The sequence below is a fragment of the Loxodonta africana genome, chromosome 1 (genome assembly GCF_030014295.1).
Source record: "Loxodonta africana isolate mLoxAfr1 chromosome 1, mLoxAfr1.hap2, whole genome shotgun sequence".
Lineage (NCBI taxonomy): Eukaryota > Metazoa > Chordata > Mammalia > Proboscidea > Elephantidae > Loxodonta > Loxodonta africana.
In genome coordinates, this window is record NC_087342.1 from 181,785,970 (window position 1) to 181,809,501 (window position 23,532).

Consider the following 23,532-nt stretch of genomic DNA (forward strand, 5'->3'; position numbering starts at 1 on the left):
TCACTATCATATTTCTACATTCACATAAATTTTGAAACCAAAGAATTAAAGCTTAACTAAAGAACAAAGTAATTTTTAATGTCTAACTGATCCTAAGTTTAATTGCAGGTAAAGAAGTAAATGCACACTACAGAAAAATTTCTCAAAACACTTACAATTCATGCTGCATATTTTCGGTTTTTCCCATTATCATGCAGGCTGCCAACGCAGCTATCTCCCAAAACATTTTAATGCTTTGAAATTTAAAGACTGAATCAAAGCCACCCAATTAATCTAAATTTTCTCATACTAGTCATTAATAAAGTTATTAAGTTAATAAATTAAAGAAGTTTTATAATTAACAATTATGAGAAGCACAAATTAATATGTGTATTAAAATATGTTTCTGGTTAGTATATGATTATTTTGGACTGTGATTAGAATTCTCCTCCTCATTTATATCCCAGATGAACTTCAAGGGGAAATCTTTCATCTTTCTTTGGAAGACCTTGTCAAACATTTCACTCTGCTCCACGGTCAAGTGATGCTTCCAGTCTCCAACTGTACCTAGTAGGATACACACATGAACATCAACTACACGAGGAAGTAGCCTTATAAAGGCAAAGGCACTCCCAACCCACTTGAATCTCTTCTCTAAGCCAAGCTAAATATCTGTGTTAGTTCCCCGTGGGGTTTGACACCTCATCTTTCCTTATGCAGGAATTAGTTAAAGAGCTAACTTGGGAATGCAATAACACAGTAAATATAGTTAATAGTGCACTGCCCTGTCTGTTAGACTTCTACCGATGATTACCATTGAATCATATCTTTCTTTAGAAAAGGAAGAAAAAAAAAACTCTAAAACATATGAATGGATTTTTAAAAATTTTACTATGTATCAAGCACCATACTAGCCAGACTACGTAGATCATATAATTCTTAAGACAATACAATGTAGATATTTCTTTATCCTTAAAATTAAAAAAAAATGAAACTTAAGGATTTTCAAATAATGAAGTTAACGTCACAGTCAGAGGGTACCCAGAGCTGTTATTGTTGCAGCTTTACTCAGTAGAAGTTTGAAGCCACCTTTAACCCAATTTGTATAAACAACGAGTAGTGAGTTAGCATCTTCAGCTATCAGATTTTCCTTTGTACACATTCTTATTGGCATTTACAGTAAATAGAAAACTCTTGTGGGTATGAAAGTTATATCAGATTAAGTTGGGTGATGAGAAGTGACTTGAAGATACATGGGGAGGATGAAGAATCAAAAAACATTTTAAAATATCGATATCTGGAACAATTTCAATTAAGAAACTTATATAATTAAGTATAAATTAACGTCCATTTTCATTATTCTAAGCTATAAAAAAAACTACTAGTGAATAAAATAAGAATGAAACAAAGAAATAAAATTATGTTTTCAAGTGACATACATTAAAATGATTAAAATAAAGTGTTGGAACTTAAGGGGCATCAGTTAGTAGGAAAATACATTCATCCTTAACAACACCTCCCAATACATAATAGATGCACAATAAAAATTGATTGCATGCTATTAAATAATTGAATTCACAGGATTTGGGTTAATGGGGTATCGCTCTACTTTTTTTGATGAAGAAATCTAACACATGAGAAATAACAGTAATCGACACCCCCTCACTGAGAGACAAAATAAATATTACCTTTATCTTTTGGAATGTTCTAGGGGACATATAAGAAAACAAAAATTGGAGTTGTCATGGGCATGTATACCCATTACCTTCAGACAAAACTCTGCTATTGAATTTAAAAGAGTGGCAATCATATGGCCTAGAAGGAAGGGACCCAATATTTATTAGACAGGCTCAAGCGTTAGACTCTGTACTAAAGCAGCAGGGTTTCTGAGACACTCTTCAAGGGCATTTTTACTTAGGACTTTAGAATGTCTCCGGAGCCCAAATGCCAGTATCGCTTGGAGAGGCATGTTGGAAATATCCTGTACTTCCCCTATGGGCCACGGACTCAAAAAAACTCTCAACGCTTTTGCAGCTATAAACCCTGGGAATCACCTTTGCGTAGGAAATGTCCCTCATCTGTCCTTATTCCAACATCACATTTTAGAATTCGATCATAGTTTGCTCGCGGATCGGACTTCATATTCTGAAAAGTAGCCTGCCTCACAACAGCATCCACGGCCTCGTCACTCAGCTCCTTCTCAAGAAAACTGCAGATTTTAAGCACAGAACTTCTGAGATCCTAAAGGAATTGTGAATATGAGAAATTAGTCAGCTGACAGATGAGTTACAGAATAATAATTTTACCACATTTTGAGAAAGTGATGGTGCTTGGTCTCATTTTAAGTCACAAATTCGACAACGATATATCACTTCCTTACCCCTTCTTTGAAAATGGGTGCTTTGGTTATCAGCTTTTTTAGAGCTTCCTGTTGTTTGAATTGGCACCCTGGTGGTACAGTGGTTAAGCATTTGGCTGCTACCAAAAGGTGGGGCAGTGATTAAAGTGCTCGCCTGCCAACTGAAAGGTCTATGGTTCGTACCCACCACCTGCCTCGCTGGTGAAAGATGTGCTAGTCTGCTTCTGTGAAGATTTACAGTCTTGGAAACCCTACGGGATTGTACAGGGTTGCTATCAGTTGCAATCAACTACACAGTGGTGGGTTTGGTTTTTGGATATTGTTTGAATTTAGAAGGATAGCTTATTTTCATTAATTCATTAAATGAACATTTTTGGAATTTTATGTTTCAGAAACTGTGCTGGATGCTGGATGATTAAAGAGAACTACAAAATATTATCAGTGCTTGTTAAGAGTTCACAGTTTCATGAAGAAATTAGTAGAGAAAGTAATTACATTGGGGGGAAAAAAACCGGAAACAGAAACACACTGTGCAATGACAGTTCATAGAAAAGAAACGTTAATTTTACCTTGAGGGAGTTACTACAATTTTTAAGAGGAAGAAACATTTCTTCCAATTTAAAAAGGAAGGATAAGAAATGAGAATCCATTTCTGATTCTAAGAGTAAGTCCCAAATTACAGAAGCTTATAATGAATGAAAGTTGAAGCTTAGTGTGATTGGTTCTTGATGGACTCAAGAGGAATGAAACTGAAGAACTTTGTTGAAGAGAGGAGAAAAAGGGCTTTGGTAAGCTGGTTGAGTATCTTGGTCTAAATACTTTCAGGTAATAGCCAGTGGAGGTATGTTGAGTGAGGAGGTGAGTAAAATAATGGGACTCTAGTTATCAAATAGTAGTCTCTGTGTGATGTAAATAGTTAAGTGCTCTAGCAGGAGCTAAAAGGCTGGCAGTTCAAACCCAGCTAGAGGTGCCTCAGAAGGCCTAGTGATCTCCTTCCCAAAGGTCACAGTCTTGAAAACCCTATGGAGCAGTTCTGCTCTACACATATGGGGTCTTCATGAGTTGGAATTGACTCTATGGCTACTAACAACAACAACAGGTCATCAAATTATTTATATACAGTGACTAACACAGGATCAGAGAACCACAAACATAAAAAGACAAAACAATATAGCCAAGAATCAGAAGTGAAAAATAGTAGAAACAGAACCATACATGCTACAGTTACTGTATTTATCAGAAATAATTTTTAATAACTATGTTTATTATATTAAAGGTAATAAAAGACAAAAAATTGGCAAAAAACTGACAATTATAAAAAAAGACAGCAGATTTAAAGTAAAGTCTCATTTCATGAACAGAAATTAAGATCTTGGTGAGTTATTTTAATAGCAGGTTAGAACAGAGAAACAGTGAACTGGGAGCCAGGCACAGAAGGAAAAATCCATAATGAAACATCATGGAGAGATAAAACAGAGATCAGCTTCCTCTAAAAAACATTCCTGTTTATAAGATAGCTTGTAAGACTCTTTTTTCATGTCTCTCTAAATTTCTTCATCTAGAATGGTTATTCAGCATAAGAGTCATTCCTCAATCACTGCCCATAATTCTGAGCCATGTTTCACATTATAGGGTAAACTCACATAAAGGAGAATCATCAGTTTACCTCTACTAAACTATATATTGCTGAACACTTGAGATACAGACGTAGAGATTGATTCAGTGTGGTCACCATGGTCCTGGGGATATCACTTCCAGTCAGTGGGAAACATGCAAAATCTTCTAAGTTTTATGGGCTTTGGGTGTTTCTGAAGTGAGTTGACTGTGTAGCTGGAAGCTGATATTTAATTCCAATGACTTTGGATGAGAGTCAGAAACTAATGCTATTATTCACTCAATTTAAAGATACACATATTCCAAGATGCAGCAATTCATATCAAATATACGTAGAAAGATATACATGTGTACATCAGGAGCTAGGCAGGGGATATGTACAAAAATTGTCAGATTGTTCATAATGGGCCAAAACTTGAAACATTCTTTCTTCTCATCAGTGGTGGAACTGGTAAAAGAATCGTTTCTGAATCTCTGGTCAAGGATATAGGCTGGTGATACAGATTTGGGATTCACCCAGTTATTTCCCAGCCACTCCAGTCTGACTACTGTGCCTCACACTACACTTCAAGTCACTAAATTCAATGGACATTTTTAACTCTCATTTTTACTTTATTTCTCTGGAGCCTTAATGACTGTTTCCATTACCTTTTCCTTGACATACTCTTGGTTTTTGTGTCACCACACACTCCTTGCTTTCATTCTACCTCTGTAATTGCTCCTTTTCTGCTCCCTTCCAGGGCTCATCCTTCTGTACCCAGACTTTACATGTTAAGTCTGTCAGTAATTTTTTCTAGTTCCTCTATACTTCTCATTCTCTGCCTGCTTGCTTTCTCTCTCTCTGTTTTGATTTCATCATTTCATTCACGTTCATGGTTTCAGTTATATTCTATAAAGTGACAGGGATCAAATTAATATATTCAGCTCAGGCCTCTTCTTTGTGCTTTAGGCTTGTATTTTCTACTTATTTCTCAGTAATATGTCCATTTGGATGCTTCTAAACCACCTTAAACTGCACAGGTCAGAATAACCTCACAATCTTTTCTCTCTAACCCGATTCTGCTTCAGGGTTCATTTTCATGAATGGCACCACTGTCTACATAGATGTATCAACCAGAAACCGTGACAGCTCTCTTTTTCTCATTATTCCTATATGTAATCCCCTGCCCTTTTACCTTTTAAATATGTCTTAAAACTGCGTTCTCTCTAGTCCCAAGGACACGACTGTAATATAAGGCACCACTGTTTTTCATTGAAGTAATGCACTGGTCTTTATATGTTCTGCCTAAGTTTACTATTATTACTTTTCAATGCACTAATGGAAATGCTATTCTAAAGCTATTAATTTTTTCACATTTTAGTCCTTGTTTATAACCCTTAAAGGTCTCCTTACTGTTTTAAGGTTTAAAACAAACACTTTTACTAACACAACCTATGGGCACAATCTGGCTCCTACACACCTCTGTATCTTCATCTTTCACTGCTTCCACGAAGTTCTCTGAAGTTCCTTCTTAGCTCCTCAAGGGACCCTGGCGATGCAGTGGTTAAGAGCTATGGTTGATAACCAAAAGTTTAGCAGATCAAATTCACCAACCACTCCTTGGAAACCCTGTGGGGTAGTTCTACTCTGTCCTTAGGGTCGCTATGAGTTAGAATTGACTTGATGGCAACGGGTTTGGTTTTTGGTTTTCAGTTCCTCAAAGGAGCCACACACTTTACAGCTTCAGAAAATTTGCACATTCTGTTTCCTTGGCTTGGAATACTCACTCCACCACTCCTCCCTTTGCTAATTTATATTCGTCTAGCTTGCAGTTCCCGTGTTACTTCTTCCAGAAAACACCTCCTATCACCCTTGACTATATGAGTTCCCCTTGTTACATAAACTGACAGCATACCTGTACTTCCCTTTAATAACAGTTATCAAAGTTTTTAATTACGTATACTTTCTTGATGGATACGTGTCTTCTCTGTTAGATTTATGAGCTCCATGAATAAAGAGTACAATCCTTTTTTCCCATGAGTAAGTACTTCCCTGTAGTACCCTTGCAATAATTTTTTAATAAATAGTGTATAAATGAGGTAACATATGAATCAGAGATCATAAAATAGTGAATTTCCAATGTGTTTTGTCTGGTTTACACAATGCTTAAAATATCTTTGCATTGGTTGATAACATATAAATCTTGTGTGATTTCACATGAAATCTACATTTCAAGTTTCTCTTATAAAACAGGAAGTATGTGCATTATAGGGTACATGTTCACCTGTGGCAATAATTAGCCATGTCTTAGGAGTGGCTTCTCATCCCAGTGCTCCACACTGTCCTCCCTCTTTATTTATGTCCTGCTGCTCCAGACATTTTGGTTTGCATTTATTGTGACAAGTGGTTACATGACAAGGCATCACTATAAAAGACTGAGTACAGTGAGAAGAGACCTGGGAGTGAGTGCTGAGGAAGACTACTAATAAAGGGACGAGTGGAAAATTTAAGCCCCAGAAGAAGCCTGAGGGGTACATAGTTAGATCCAAAGAAAACTAGGAGAATGTTGTGCATTGAAACCAGGAGATAAAAAGATTTTAAGGAAAGAGTAATAATAATAATAATAAAATAACCACTGCATCTTACCTTCTTCATCTCTTCATACATCAGGAACAGTATATTGAAATCATGTTTGTGCTCATACCAGCCTCTGATGTGATTAAACCAAAGACTTCCTAACACTGTGGAAAAATTAATAAGTGACAAGGTAAAGATGTTGCACTTTTTATGAACAATAAACTGTACTTTTTTTTTTCTGTTTTGTAGTCCTTAGGGAAAAAATTAACCTCCCACTGCTAGATATCCAGATTACCTTCTTTTAAAATGGTCAGTGCCTTGGGAAGCAACCACATGATTTTAACAGGAATTTTCCTTTTTGAAAAGTACTCTATGCATGTAGGGAAGTGGCAATGCAGAGGTAAGATGGCCAAATATCTAATTTTGAAGATTGTTTTTAAAGATAAGATCCTTCATTTTCCTACTTCTTGTACATGAAAGCACATTTCTATTTATGCTCCTGTTCTCTATTATAAGATCCCTAGACAGTAATTTTAGCTATCTACAACGGGGCAGACCTGCATATAATCTTCTAAATGAGTGAGAGTCCTGATTCTACATTCCACAAGCTTATTGCCCCAATCTACATTCTTCAGTGGTGTAATGAAATTTCACAGCTGTCATATAAGACCTACCATGGATCCATGACAAGGCACACAAACTACTCACCCTGAACAGTAGCTATCTTGGAGCGTGTAGAGCTATGGGTTTAACCAGTTGTTGTGGAGTTGATTCTGACTCATGGCAGCTCCATGCACAGCAGAGGAGTAGAATTCTACTCCATAGGGTTTTCGATGTCTAGTTTTTCAGAAGTAGATGCCAAGCCTTTATTCCTGTGTGCCTCTGGGTGGACTTGAACTTCCAACATTTACGTTAGCAGCTGAGTGTGTTAACCATTTGCACCAGCTAGGAAGTCTACTATGAGTCTAGTTAATATAAATTAATATAAATTGCTAGAATGTTTGTGATTCTTTCATAGTTTGGTCAAAATATTTCCTAAATATATGCCTTTGAAACCTTGGCATCCTTCAAAGTGGTCCTTGCAAAGATTGAAAGGCCAGTGAGTGACAGAATAAAATCATATACAATAGTAACTACTCACGTGCGTTCCACCTTCAATCATCTCCCTTCTCTATCCCCCAAATATATTACCTAACTTTGAGAATCTTGCTAAATATCAACATTACCTCACAAGCACACTGTTTGATTAATAAATTCATAGTTACCTTTTCCATCTAGAAACTTTTTCATGAATTGTTCTATAGTATCTGCAGTTTCGAATGTAGCCACAAACTTCGAAAAATGGAAATATGAAACCAAAACATCCTTAGGGTTTCTGTACATGTAAACAATCTGCAGAGAGAATAAAGAAATAATTTTAACAATTCCTCGGTTAGCTTTCCAGATTGTTTTTTTACATCTGCTTAATATTTTATTACATGAATGTACAATAATTTATTTACCCTGTCTACTATTTATGAATATTCAGGTTGTCCTCATTTTTTTTCTATTACAAAATGTGTTGCAATAAATGGCTTTATTCACAGGACATTTCACATCTATACAGGCATATGAAATAAATTCCTAGATTTTAATTGATTACTTGTAAGGTTGGCAAATTCTGAAAACTGGTTTCATAGAAGCTGTTACAATTTAACCTCCACCAGCAATATGTGATATTTGATACACAGCCAAGATAGCATTGGAGATAAACAAGAAAAGAGAAAACTATCCAATGGATGACGTTAGAGCAAATGATTACTTATATAGGGAAATAAATGAAAATGAATATCTCATACCTTACTACAAAGTGAATAACAAACAGGTTAAGGATTTAAATATGAAGACAAAACTTTGTTATTGAAAATATATAATAAAGGATATATTTCTGGTCTTGGAACAGAACCAAATTTCTTAAACACAAAAAAATTTATTTTAAATAAAAATTGACCAATTTGACTACATTGAAATTAAGAATCTTGTTCATTAAAATGTACCATAAATAAAGTTACAAAAAACACCAAAATGTGATGGAAGCAATACATATAACGTAGAATAGATTAGTACCCAGAATATATATAAAACAAAGCAATAAGAAAACTTAATAGAAAATTGGGCAAAAGTCAAAATAGTCATTTCACAGAAGAAAAAATGATTAAGGCAAATAAACAAAGAAAAAGCTCTTAATTGTATTACTGACTAGGGAAACACAAATTAAGATCAGTTTGAGATACCATTTGTTTTATAGCTATCAGACTGACAAAAATTAAGAAGCCTGACAGGACAAAGCGCTAGGGCATAAGGATCAGTATGAACTCATGGAATTGCCTTGTTAAGAAAAGATAGCACCATCTTGTAAAGTTGCGTATTCCTGTATTTGTGGCTTTACCATTCTATTCTTAGGTGGATATCCAAGAGAAACTCATGCAGATGTGTGCCCAGGGAAACGTTCGTGAATGTTGATAGCAATGTGTGCCATAATACTGAATACTAGAACAATCTAGTTATTTAGTGAAGGAAAGCATAGACAGACAATGATATAATCATACAGCTGGTAAAATACAGCTGTGAAAATCAAGAACCAACAAAGGCATACGACCAAACTTCAAGCAAAAGGAAGACAATTGACAATATAGACATAACATTAAGAAAACATTTAAGACCAAATGATAATTTTTTGCAATGGTCCATAGAACAGGAATCTTTGTATACTGAATAACACAATAGAGAAATTTAAATGGCACAAATTCTGGTAAGTGTATAAAGATTTTGATTTAGCAATAGTCCATATAGACAAATTTACACATACTTTCTTCAGACATAAGGAAAAGAAGATGTGAATAACTCAATTAGCAGAATTAACATGTATATTAATGTCTCACGAAGAGAATATACATACTTATGCAGAAAAATTGATCATATAATTGGCCATAAAAATTCTTCATCAATTTCAAGGATGAGAATTCTTACAGCATCATTACCTGATGAGAGTGCCATAGTACTAGTTAGCAGCAAAGAAGATGATACCAAAAATAGCACAAAAGGTTGGAAATAGAAAATTATAAAAATAACTTGGACCAATTAAAACTGAAATTATAGATTATTCAGATATTAACAAAATTATGTCAAACACTATACTGAAAAAAATATTCATAGCCTTGTTACGTTAGGTGCCAGTCCAGTTGGAACCAACTCGTAGTGACCCTATGTACAACAGAACAAAACAATGACCAGCTCTGTGCCATCCTCACAATCATTGCTATGTTGATAGCATTGTTGCAGGTTCATAGGCTTAAGATGATAAATTTGGAAATAAATACACTGTTGTTGTTAGATAACGTCGAGTTGGTTCCAACTCATAGCAACCCATGTACAATGGAACAAAACACTACCCGGTCCTGCGCCATCCCCATAGTTGTTGCTATGCTTGAGCCCATTGTTGCACCAACGTATCGATCCATCTCATTGAGGGTTCTTCCCTGTTTCGCCGACCCTCTACTTTACCAAGCATGATGTCCTTCTGCAGGGACTGATCCCTCCTGATAACATGTCCAAAGTATGTGAGACGTAGTCTCACCATCCTTGCTTCTCAGGAGTATTCTGGTCGTGCTTCTTCCCAAGCAGATTTGTTCATTCTTTTGGCAGTCCATGGTATATTCAATATTCTTCACCAACACAATTCAATGGCATCAATTCTTCTTTTGTCTTCCTTATTCATCATCCAGCTTTCACATGCATATGAAGTGATTGAAAATACCATGGCTTGGGTCAGGCACACCTCAGTCTTCAAGGTGATTTTTTTGCTTTTTAACACCTTAAGAGGTCTTTTGCAGCAGGTTTACCCAAAGCATTGTGTCTTTTGATTTCTTGAGTGCTGCTTGCATGTTGATTGTGGATCCAAGTAAAATGAAATCCTTGACAACTTCAATCTTTTCTCTGTTTACCATAATGTTGCTTATTGGTCGAGTTGTGAGGGTTTTTGTTTTCTTTATGTTGAGGTGTAATCCATACTGAAGGCTATGGTCTTTGATCTTCATCAGTAAGTGCTTCAAGTCCTCTTCATTTTCAGGAAGCAAGGTTGTATCATCTGCATAATGCAGGTTGTTAATGAGTCTTCCTCCAATCCTGATGACCTGTTCTGGTTCATATAGTGCAGAATCTTGGATTATTTTCTCAGCATACAGATTGAATAGGTATGGTGAAAGAATAGAACCCTGACACACACCTTTCCTGACTTTAAACCACGAAGTGCCCCTTTTGTCTGTTCGAATGACTGTCTCTTGATTTACATACAGTTACCTCATGAGCCAAATAAGTGTTTTTGGAATTCTCATTCTTGGCAACGTTATCCATAATTTGTTATGATCTACACAGTCAAATACTTTTGAATAGTCAATAAAGCACAGGCAAACATCTTTCCTTCCTAAGGAAACATCCCCACCATCTTTCTGGTATTCCTTGCTTTCAGTCAGGATTCATTGCACATCAGCAATGATATCCCTGGTTCCACACCCTCTTTTGAATTCAGCTTGAATTTCTGGCAGTTCTCGGTCAATATACTGCTGCAGTCACTTTTGAATGATCTCCAGGAAAATTTTACTTGTGTGTGGTATTAATGATATTGTTCAATAATTTCTGCATTCAGTTGGATCATCTTTTTTGGAAAGAGGCATAAATATGAATCTCTCCCAGTCCGCTGGCCAGGTAGCTGTCTTCCAAATTCCTTGGCATAGATGATTGAGCACTTTCAGCGCTACATCAGTTTGTTGAAACATCTCAATTGGTATTCCGTCAATTCCTGGAGGCTTGTTTTTGCCAGTGCCTTCAGCACAGCTTGGAACTCTTCTTTCAGCACTATCAGTTCCTGATCATATGCTACCTCCTACAATGGTTGAACATAGACCAATCCTTTTTGGTATAGTGATTCTGTGTATTCCTTCCATCTTCTTTTGATGTTTCCTGGTCATTTAATATTTTCCCCATAGAATCCTTCACTATTGCAACTTGAGGCTTGAATTTTTTCTTCAGTTCTTTCAGCTTGAGAAATGCCGAGCGGGTTCTTCCCTTTTGGTTTTCTGTCTCCAAGTCTTTGCACATGTCATTGTAATATTTTACTTTGTCTTCTTGAGCCACCCTTTAAAATCTTCTGTTCATCCCTTTTATGTCATCATTTTTTCCTTCCAATTTAGCTATTTGACATTCAAGAGTAAGTTTCAGAATGTCTTCTGACATCCAATTTGGTCTTTTCTTTCTTTTCTGTCTTTTAATGACCTCTTCCTTTCTTCATGTATGATGTCCTTGATGTCATTCCACAACTCGTCTGGTCTTCAGTCATTGGTGTTCAACACGTGAAATCCAGTCTTCCAATGGTCTCTAAATTCAGGTGGGATATACTCAAAGTCATACTTTTGCTTTCACGACCTGTTCTAATTTTTTTTCAGTTTCAAGTTGAACTTGCATAAGAGGATTTGATGGGTGTTTCACAGTTGGCCCCTGACCTTGTTCTGACTGATGATATTGAGATTTTCCATCGTCTCTTTCCACAGATGTAGTCAATTTGATTTCCTTGTATTCCAGTTGGTTAGGTCCATATGTACAGTCGCTGTTTATGTTGGTGAAGAAAAGTATTGGCAATAAATACTTCATTGGTTTACATTGTTTCTATTATCCCCAAGGCCATGATTTCCAAATACCAGTTCTTCTTCTTTGTTTCCAACTTTTGCATTGCAATCATCACTAATTATCAATGCATCCTGATGGTACATTTGATCAATTTCAAACTACAGAATTTGATAAAAATCTTCAATTTCTTCATCTTTGGTCTTAGTGGTTGGTGCATAAATTTGAATAATAGTAAAAAATTTGAATAATATTAACTGGCCTTCCTTGTAGGTATATGATTATTGTCCTATCACTGACAGCATTGTACTTCAGGATAGATCTTGAAATGGTCTTTGAATGATGAAAGCAAGCAGTTCTTCTCAAATTGTCTTTCTTGGCATAGCAGACCATATGATTGTCCCATTTGAAATGACTAGTTTCAGTCCATTTCAGCTCACCAATGTCTAGGGTATCAATGTGTGTGCATTCCATTTCAGTTTTGGTGATTTCCAATTTTTCTAGATTCATACTTTGTACATTCCACATTCTGATTGTTAACGGATATTTGCAGCAGTTTCTTCTTATTTTGAATCATGCCACATCAGCAAAGAAGGTCCTGGAAGCTTGACTCCATCCAAGTCGTTGAGGTTGACTCTACTTTGAGGAGGCAGCTCCATCCCATTCATATTTGGAGTGTCTTTCAACCTGAGTCTCATTATCCAGCACTATATCAGACAATGCTCCACTGCTATTCTTAAGATTTTCACTGGCTAATTCTTTTCAGAAGTAGACTGCCAGGTCCTTCTTCCTAGCCCCTCTTAGTTTGGAAGCTCAGCTATCTGGCTAAAAATGATAAAAAGTAATATAAACAAGTTATGAGCAAGTAATTAATTAAAATGAAAGCAGAAATTAATAAAATAGAAAACATTAAATTTTGGAAAACATCAATACAATAAAGATTCTTTGTAATTCTCAAAAAAGTGACAAAGAGATAAAAAATTTTTCATCATTACAAATGAATGAAAAGGATAAAATCATATAATTAGAGAAAATTAATTAGATCATGAGAGAATATCTTGTAATTTATTTAAATAAATTTTGAAATCTAGATGAAATGTGGATGATTTATTTTGAAAATAAATTATAATATTGTTTTAAGGAAAGGAAATTAAAAAACTGATAAGGAAAAGTAAAAATGCTAAAAATGTTCACGAAAACCCTAGCAGGATCAGATATATAAAAAATCAGATATATTTCGATAAAATTTTCACAAAAAAATTCTTTAGTTTATCTTAACTACTCTAGAACTTTGTAAAAATACAAAAAACTTTGAAATTTGTTTTACTGAAACCAAATAAAGAGCTATAGAAAATCAATGTTTTAAATAACTATTAACAAAGAAAACCTGAGTAAACATTAACAAAAGCCGTCCATCAGGATATTAAAAGAAATATTATACAATAAGCAAGTAGGCTTTACTACAGAAATGGGAGGTTATTAAATAATGGATTTCATTGCACAGTAGATTAAAGGGAAAAAAAGGCATCTTCACAGTAGCCCAAAAAAGGCATTTGATATCAGCCCTTCTGTGAATAAAATAAAAATAAAAGAAAAATGTGAAGTAATTTAAGAATAAAAACACTTGTCAAGGTTATGTTCCTCAGAAATCCATAGAAAAACAAAACAAAAAATTTAAGTAGAAATTTAGATGATCAATGACTAGAGAATATCTGCCTTTACCTTTATTATTCTTTTTTTTCCTGCAGATTTTAGATAATGAAACAGAAAAAAATTAAACATTGGAAAGTAAAAAAAAAAGATTTATTATTATTCAAGATGATGCAATAAATATATTTGAGAGAATAAAGGAAAAATTATTGAAGACAATAAAAGAGATCAAAGAGGACAGATATAATCATCTAGTGATTTTTTTCCTCATAAAAGAAACAATTAAATAGAAAATCAATAGAAATTCATAATAAAATAAAATTCATAATAGAAATAAAAAGACTAAACAAACAAACAAAAAAAGCTGGGAATTAGTTCAGTAAAAAAGTATGTAAGATATATATAAAGAACAATATAAAAAACATTTGTAGGACATAAAAGTAGACCTGATAATAAAGAGCCATAGAATGACACTAGATGGAATGTTAGAATACTGCAATGCTGACAACTGTCCCAGAATTAATTCATATATTTAATAAATTCCATTTAGCATCTACAAAATCATTAAGAGATTAAAATATTAAAAACTAAAGATGAGGGAGGATTGGCCTTATCATACTGGAAAAGCTTTACATATTTACAATATTTAAAATGGTAAAGAATTGGCACAGATTAAATAGGTCAATATTTGGGATAAAGTGTGCAGAATCAGAAGAGAGGGAACTATGGAAATTCAGCATATCAAAATGTAGACCTGAAACACTGGGGAAAGAGTAGATGCTTTAATAAATCATGTTGGGGCAATGGGCTAACCCGCTGGGCAAATATGATGCACTATTCATGCCTCATATCATGTGCAATGTCAGATATAATCTATACCTAAATGTAAAAAATAAAAGCTAATTAGAAAAAAAACTGGAGAATATTTGCATAATTTTTGTGGTGGGGCAGTGTTTTCTTAGCAACACACCAGAGGCAGAAGCCATGAAGGACAGATTAACAGACTGTTTTTATAAAATTAAAAGCTTTCAACCACCTTTAAAGGTAAAGTATTAGTTGGGAAAATATTTGCTTCATATAAATGCTTCTACTTATTGCCATAGAGTTGATTCAGACTCATGATGACTCCATGTGTTAGATAACAGAACTGCTCCAGAGGGTTTTCTTGGCTGTAATCTTTACAGAAGCAAATTACCAGGCCTTTCTTCCTTGGTGCAGATGGGCGGGTTAGAATCACAACCTTCAGGTTAGTAGCCAACCTTTAGGTCAGTAGTTGAGCACAAACTATTTGTGTCACCCAAGGACCACAAGTGCTTCTAGAAAGTAGCAAATAAAAGACAAACTAAAGAAAAATGGGCAAAGACTACAAAGGGTATATAAAAGCTTAAAAAAAAAAAAAGAGTGCCATCGAGTCGATTCTGACTCATATTGACCCTATAAATGCCTAGGAACATATAAAAGAGATACTCAATTTTATTGAAAATTAAAAGGAATGCAAATCATTCAAGAATGAGGTTTTTCTTTAGCCTAGCATATTAGCAAAATTGATCATTCCAATCACTGGGAAGCATGTGAGGAAAGAAGAATTCTTATATGCTATCTGAAGAAATATAAGTTGATACATTATAGAAAGCAAGTAGGTAATACTATCAACATTTAAAGTATTTGGATACTTTAACCTGAAAACTCCACTTTTAGGGAAATATTTCACCAGAATAGAAATGTCCTAAGGTCTATAAGAATGCTTGTTTGCTTATTTCAATATAGCATATACCTTTGCTACAACCTAACTGTTCTTCAGGATTATATATAGCTTACATTGAAATGCAATCAAATCATTAGAAGAATGAAGTTTTATCTGCTGACATGAAAGATATTTTTCTATATAATTACACTGAGAAAACGTGTATTTATTTACTTATAATTCCATATATATTTTTTAATCTGTAAGACAATCTCATCGTGATGTAATAATCAAAACACTTGAAAGAATGTGGATGAGTAGAGCCAAAGAACAACACATGTCTGGGGAAAAAGTCCATAAGATATCTCTATAACATACTTTGGCTTTTTTGTTCTTGAGGCCCTTTGGTGCTAAATAATATGGAAGGTGGGAAGAGAAGAGACGAGGAGATGGTCGGTTCAGAAAGTCCGCTTTGTGTACATTATACTCAAGGAAAGGCATCCTGTTGATAGTTTCCACATGCGTAGTTCTGTTACGATGTTCCTCGAAATAAATCAAGCTTAATATCTGCTGAGTCCAGATTGTACCTGTAAAAATAAATAACTTTGTTTTCAATTCTGAATTGATTTCCAATAGTAAATGTAGAGAGTCATGCCATCCATCTTTCCATCCCCCCTTTTAACCTCTCTAAGGGACAGCGGAAAAGAGGAAGACACTCAACAGTGATGAACTTACACAGTGGCTGCAACAATGGGCTCAAGCATAACAATGATTGTGAGGGTGGCAAAAGACCGAGCAGTGTTTAGTGCTGTTGTACATAGGGTCACTATAATTCTGGATGTACTGTACGGCACCTAACAACAACAACCTCTTTAAGTATGTCCATGAATTTGTCCAGTTGTTTTGTTTTTGTTAGTTTTCTATTTTACATTAAAATATTTAAGCTAAAATCAAGGACTGTTAGTTCCTTTTTCACTTCGAAGAGTCACTTTTTCAAATTTCATGGTAGTGCTGATTCAGATTAATGCTTCAGCTCCTTCTCTCTGTTTCCTCTACTTAATGTAAGGTGCCTTTTTACTATCTTCTTTGGCTATATCTGTTTTTACTTCCTTAGTCTCACTCTCAAAAGTCTCCATGCTTATCCTTAGAAGTCTAGACAAATTCAGAGCTCAAGGACCAAATGCATCCTCAAAAGTTCGTCCTATTTCTCACCCTCCTTTTGTTTCCCATCATTTTTGGCTTCACATCATGGATTTTTTTTTTTTTAATACCAAATGTTCAAGGATAGTCCTTGACTTTCCATACACACTTTATGGGGGAAGGAGCGAAAAAAAATTCAGTGTACTTATAGATTCTTGGTTCCTGGATGAATCAACCGTGGTCATTAGCTTTGGTCAAGGGCTTTGGGGAATCATGGAAATGTTTTGAATAATTCCATTTCCATTTAGAATGGACACAGGTGTGATAAAATGTAACGGTACTAATGTTTGGTCATATTTAGTAGTGATAATTGGGAATTGTTTATTAGTGATAATATGAGGAGTTGAAGACACTATTTCAACTATTCCAGGAAACAGCCAGTAGTGCTTTTATGAAGCTGAGGCTGGCATTGAACCTGGCACTTTGAAAGAACTGGTTAGGCTATTTAATCACAGCCTCCAGGGCTGTTAACAATGAAAGTTCCTGGTATCTTTTCTGCTCCTCTGTAAATACCCATCACCCACTCAGATCTTGCATCAGGACCTCCAAGAGCACCTAATTTTAATGGTGACTATTGAGCCCTTTGGTAGCCATACCAGGCGGGTGACCACGTAAAGATACTTGCTTTGCACTTTTCTCTCATTGCCAAGTCTTAATCTTGCTTGGGAGAATGGATTTTGGCCAGTGTGAAAATAGCATGGGAGGTGAGTGACCTCCTCCAACCCCACAAGGGTGAAGAGGAACCAAGATTAACAGCACAAGGCTGACTGCCATTAGGTGGAGGCCACACAAGCCTCCTATCTCTACCATCGTTACTAATTCTGACACCAACTGTCCCTCACACAGCACTGTCTACTCTGCTGGGTTCGATAATTCATTGCAATGGCCACACAGAGCTCAAAGACCGTACTCACGATGATGGGGTTTATTATAAGGGAAGTAACGGTTATAGTTCAGGCTCAGGAACACTCAGAATACAATTCTTTCATCAGGACAGCTTCCCAACCATGCTCGCAAGCATGGCTCTCCCTGGCCCTAACCCTCTCCCCAAAGGCACTCAGCTTTCTGGCTCTGTAGCTGGGAAGCCCACCAGGCTGCTCCCCACCCCCCATCCCCGTCTCCTCCTTCCAGAATCTTCCCAGCTCAGGGATCCTAGGTGCAAATGATGCACTCTCTCCTCCTGGCTGTTCTTCCTTGGTGGTACAGGATCCTCCTCTCTGCTCTGGAATTGGCTCTCTTTTAAGGTAAAACTGAGCAATTCCTTTGGTAGGCCACAATTAACCTATCACGCAGTACTACCCAATCACCCAGGTGGGAGTTACAAGACTATGTCTAGAAAGGCCACACACAAAAGTAATTAATCTCACCACAGCTGGGCTATCAGAACTGGAGTTGGAAAGTCAATGGAAATATATTAAGATTCTCAATTGATTCTTCATCTCAATGAAATAAACAATGACCTCAGGTATTGTTGCAGTGACCTGTGATCACACTTTAGGTCTACTACAATTTATTTCAGACAAACCATTTTGACTCATCAAAATAATACAAGAGGAGCTTTCAATGTGTTAGGGATTCAGGAAGATGATAATCAGTATTGGCAGACAATTCTTCAAAGGGAATCAATACAAATATGAACTTAATGCTCATGGTTGTGCCTGAGTTGTAAAGTCCTTTGTCACTGACCCAAAAGTCTCATCTCATATCTGCCAGCATCTATGAAACTGTGACAGTTTCCTGTTAACTTGCATGCAGGACAAATCTAAGACCCTTCACAGAACTTGACAATCAGAACCCTGGGTTCCAAATCTACAATAAGACAAAATGACTTCCTTAAGTTGCTCTTAAATTCTATGTTTATGCATTCCAAAGATGAAAGGGCAAAGCAGGAGGTAAAGTCAGCAAAATGATATATTTGAAAAATATTTATTTACTCTCATGACTGAACCACATATGACCAACTTGTTCATGGTATTCTTGGACACCCACACCATAAACAAATGTAAAATTGTATGCGAGAGTTTAACAATTTCAGCTTTATTTTTTAGCCTACACCAACTAAGCTTTCCAAGTTTCACACTATGCTGAAGTAGGCGTCTCCATTTGGACCTCTCATGAGAAAAACAATATGTTTTTCTGAGCTGGAACAAAAGACCAACCTGGTAAATCCAAAATATCATGCTTACATATCAAATGATTGAGTTTACTGGATTATGTTCATAGATTTTATTACAGACCTGGCACATTCCTAAGCCATAATGTAACTCTAACACCAAGGGTACCATTACTAAGAAGTATTTAATCTCCCTGACTATTTATATAACTCTTTTTGCATAATACCTCTACAGTCACAGCATTCTTGTCCCATTATCTCAGGATGCAGGTTATCCCCCATTACTGGAGGTAGGTTTCTTGTCCAGGTTCTGCCTATCCAGGTGAATATGATCCCAAATTGCCAAATATGATGTACCAATATAACTCCTGTTAATGTTTAGCATTAAAAAATTGTCAAGGATTTCCTTTTACTTGGATCTACAGTCAACACCCATGGAAGCAGCAGTTAAGAAATCAAAAGGCATATTGCATTGGGCAAATCTGCTGCAAAGTACCTCTTTAGAGTGTTGAAAAGCAAAGATGTCACCTTGAAGATTAAGGTATGCCTGGCCCATCCATGGTATTTTCAATCCTATCACGTGCATGTGAAAGCTGGACAATGAATAAGGAAGACTGAAGAAGAATTGATGCCTTGAATTGTGGTGTTGGCGAAGAATACTGAATATACCATGGACTGCCAAAAGAATGAAAAAAATCTGTCTTAGAAGAAGTACAAACAGAATGCTCCTTAGCAGCAAGGATGGCAAGACTGAGTCTTACATACTTTGGACATGTTGTCAGAAGGGATCAATCCCTGGAGAAGGACATCGTGCTTGGTAAAGTACATTGAGTACATCATGCTTGGTAAAGTCAACGAAAAAGATGAAGACCCTCAATGAGATGAATTGACACAGTGGCTGCAAAAATGGGCTCAAGCATAACAATGATTGTGAGCATGGCACAGGGCCAGGAAGTGTTTCATTCTGTGGTACATAGGGTCACTATGAGTCAGAACCTACTTGATGGCACCTAACAGCAATGTTCAGCAAGTATAGATTCACTGTTTAGGAAGCACAGATTCTCTGCCTATTGCTTCTCTTTCACACACTTAAAAATACCTTGTTGTTGTTTTTATTTGAAATTACAAACAACGTATTTTCTTGCTAAACAAATTTCAAGAACCAGTTAAATATATAAATTTTTTAAAAAAGGAAATTTCTCCTACTCACTTTAGAGCTACTCTACTCCCATGCATAACTGTTATTAATAGGCTAAAGTGTAGCCTTCCAGACTTTTAAATGCATACGTAAATAATATGTAAATAGTATTTTTTATAACAAAATAGGCTCCTGTTATTCCTACTATTGTATAACTTGTTTTTTTAAAAACCAACCACGTAACAGGGAGATCCTTCCTTGTCAGTACACATAATAATCTCTATACTTACCAAGGAACTACAGACAGGTTAACTAGGGCAACTCATTATTTTGTCCTGTGGTCGATACAATATTCTTCTTCCTGAAGATACTTCCAGCCATAAGGTATACTTTAGGATGCGTTGATCGCTCTAAGGCCATAATACATTCCTCTACCTAACATCTCTACCCGACAACATCAATAGTTTAAGCAAGGGCTTGATGTGATGCACGTGCAGAGTCCATACACCCATGCTAAGGAATCATCCAGTATCCCATATACTGTGAGACGCACTAAAGTAAGAAATAGTTACCAGGATGATGACCCTGTATTCTGTACAGAGTCCCACCCCTGCTGCCACAGGAAGCTCTGATTCAGCCTCAAAGAAAAGTGACAGAAAGAGCACATGGAGCTTTTGCAGCTGCCCTGGACAAAGAGCTGCTGGCAACAGGCGGGATGGGTCAGTTCAGATGAGACACCAATGACATGTGCTCCAAGGGCTCTCTAACCATACCTCGTCTTCTTTAAAGTGAAACGTCGTGTTGTAACGACCTTATTTTAATTATTTGTTTACCTTTATGTTGGCTTTGCTTTTATCACTTTTTTTTTCTGTGTTGTTCCTGATTTTAAATGTAATATTTTATATGTTTCTCTGTTGAATTTGATACTTGCTGTAGTCTTTTGGTAGATTCCCTTTATCAGGTTAAGGATGTTCCCTTTTCTCTCTTGATTGCTACTAGTTTCCATTATGAATGGATGCTGAATGTTATTGAATGCTTGTTCTGTATCTATTGAGATGATAATGTGGGTTTTCTTCCACAGGCTAGTAAAGCAGGTGAACTATATTAATAGATTAAAAAGTTTTTAACCAGTCTTGACTCCAGAAATAAATCCAACTTGGTCATTATATTTACAGATAGAGAGAGATGATAGATAGATAGATGATAGATAGATAGATAGATGATAGATTGATAGATAGATGATGGATAGATAGATGACAGATAGATAGATGATAGATAGATAGGTAGGTAGATAGATAGATGATAGATAGATAGGTAGGTAGATAGATAGATGATAGATAGATAGGTAGGTAGATAGGTAGGTAGACAGGTAGGTAGACAGGTAGGTAGATAGGTAGGTAGATGGGTAGATGATAGGTAGGTAGGTAGGTAGACAGGTAGACAGACAGATTAGATAGATAGATAGATGATAGATAATAGATAGATAGATGATAGATAGATAGATAGATAGATAGATAGATAGATAGATAGATAGATAGATAGATAGATAGATAGATAGATGATAGAGAGAGAGAGATAATAAGATAATTGCTAAGTTTGGTTTGCTTTGTAGTAGGTTGCAGACTTTTGCATCTATGTTCATGAATATATCATCGGCTTTCTAAAATGATATATATATATGTTCTAAAATGATATGTATCCTTTAAAGTGATATATATAGATAAATATTTTATTGCTAGATTTGGTTTGCTTTATATTAGGTTTAGCATTTTTGCATCTATGTTCATAAATATACCATCAGTGTTCTAAAAGGATTTGAGGTACCAAAATCTTGCTAATGTCACTACTCAACTGACTTATTTACATGATAGATTTGACAGAATTTATGGTGAATCCTGGGAGAGTCACTGATATCCCCTCCACGATGGGGAAGAACCCTGTGCAATGGGCTGAGGACTGATGTGTGGTGTCCCAGAGGCTTCAGCCTGGTTTAGGGAAAGGGACAGACTCTTCTATGTACTGCAGTGCTTGACCTGAAACTAAGCAACCTGAGGTGCCACAAACACCTAAAGCAGGAAAAAAAAAAAAAAGAAAGAAACAATCAATTTTAGTTTTATGGGATTAAATTATCAACCCAAAAAGTTTTACAGCGTGAAAGGATCCAGGGATAAAGCAATGTGTTTCTGAGTAAACAAGGTCATGAACTGTAAAGTAGAGGAATAGCTTCTATTGTGCTACGTAACACTATGTATTGAATAACACGTATTGAGTAACATCAGCCATTTCATAGAGCATTGCTTCAGTGGCACCACATAACCTGTGCTCTAAGAAGCACAATTTAAAAACAGATCTTTTGGAATAGAATATTCGAGGGCAATTCATTTGACTTCAAAATTATTTCATTACTATAGATAAATGTCAAGCAACTAGCATAAATCAGAAATATTCTAGGAATTAGTTCTGACTCAGATATATATTACTTACAAAAACCCTGCTAGTTTCTCAAATATTTTTTCTCCCCTTCTAAGCCCAAGTCAACAGGTCATCATTTACCAAGTATTTAATCTTGACTCAATATGTTATTGCTTTACATTTGCCTTCAGAAATGACAATATATGCACTGTAAATGGACTTACATCATAGAGATCTGAGCTTCATTTAAGTTTTTTCTTCAGTCCTCATGGATGTCTATATATAGACTGGGCTGCTGTCAATGTCAGGGAAATGGCACATTTGTACACTTGTATTGACAAACCAGAGTAAAGACAGATAACAGGAGGTCTAGACCCCAAACTTACCAGATTTTGGGTATGTAATTAGGAACACATCTTCATCTCTAACTTCAAAATCTTCTAGATTTTCTAGTAGGTCAGTATCAACGAAAGAACGTCCAAAATAATAGCCTTTAAAATTCAATAAATATGTGTCTGAGTTATCCATAATTATTCACCTACAAGTAAAAACATGAAATTCTTATCAAGTTCTCAGTTTTATAATAATGACTAATACTTATTGAATGCTTAATATGTGCCGGGCACTATTTAAATGTCTTATCAACTAATTTACCATTGTAAGCATCTTAAAAATATTAAATCATTTAATCTGCGTAGCAACCCAATAAAGTAGGTATTCTACGAGGTTAAACAGCCTTCCCTAAAACCCACTGAATGAGGTATTATCATAATTTCAAACACACAGATGAAGAAATTAAGGCCCAGAGTGGTAAAGCAAATTGTTGGAAGTTGCCCAGCTAGCAGAACACAGAACCAAGATTTGATGCAAGCAGTTGGTTATAGAGTCCATGCCTTTAACCACACCAGTAAAGAGCTTTTTAGTATTTTATATTTTGCATTGTTTCATTGTTGTAGCCGTAGGAAGTTCTTTGTGAATGTACTTTTCATTTGTTGTTTTCTGAAGAGCATGAATAATCTGCAGTCCCTGAAAGAAGCTTCTAGGCTTTGGAATTTGTTACATCGTGTCAAATGCTTTGTGGAAATGCTCTACATGGGTAATGGCAATTGGTTTTACTTTGTAAATGTTGCCCTCAGATGGTTTTGAGATATTGTATCCTAATTATTAT

General features: G+C 35.7%; 1 protein-coding gene across 1 annotated transcript; it reads right to left on the bottom strand.

Annotated features, from left to right (window-relative positions):
- Positions 1-308: 308 nt before the first annotated feature.
- On the bottom strand, positions 309-22,892 carry LOC104845733 (amine sulfotransferase-like). The gene is made up of 6 exons (XM_010588522.2): positions 22,751-22,892; positions 15,880-16,088; positions 7,775-7,901; positions 6,579-6,673; positions 2,034-2,220; positions 309-546 (listed from the first exon to the last, which is right to left on the bottom strand). The coding sequence occupies exons 1-6, from the start codon at positions 22,890-22,892 to the stop codon at positions 401-403; spliced, it is 906 nt and encodes a 301-aa protein (XP_010586824.1). The 3' UTR covers positions 309-400.
- Positions 22,893-23,532: the final 640 nt, after the last annotated feature.

Coding starts and splice junctions, on each gene's coding strand:
- LOC104845733 (XM_010588522.2), bottom strand. CDS start 22,892: ATGGATAACTCAGACACATATTTATTGAATTTTAAAGGCTATTATTTT. Junction 6,674..7,774: donor AAAGTTTCTAGATGGAAAAG/GTAACTATGAAT, acceptor ATTTTTCCACAG/TGTTAGGAAGTCTTTGGTTT. Junction 547..2,033: donor GGGACATTTCCTACGCAAAG/GTGATTCCCAGG, acceptor GTATCCTACTAG/GTACAGTTGGAGACTGGAAG.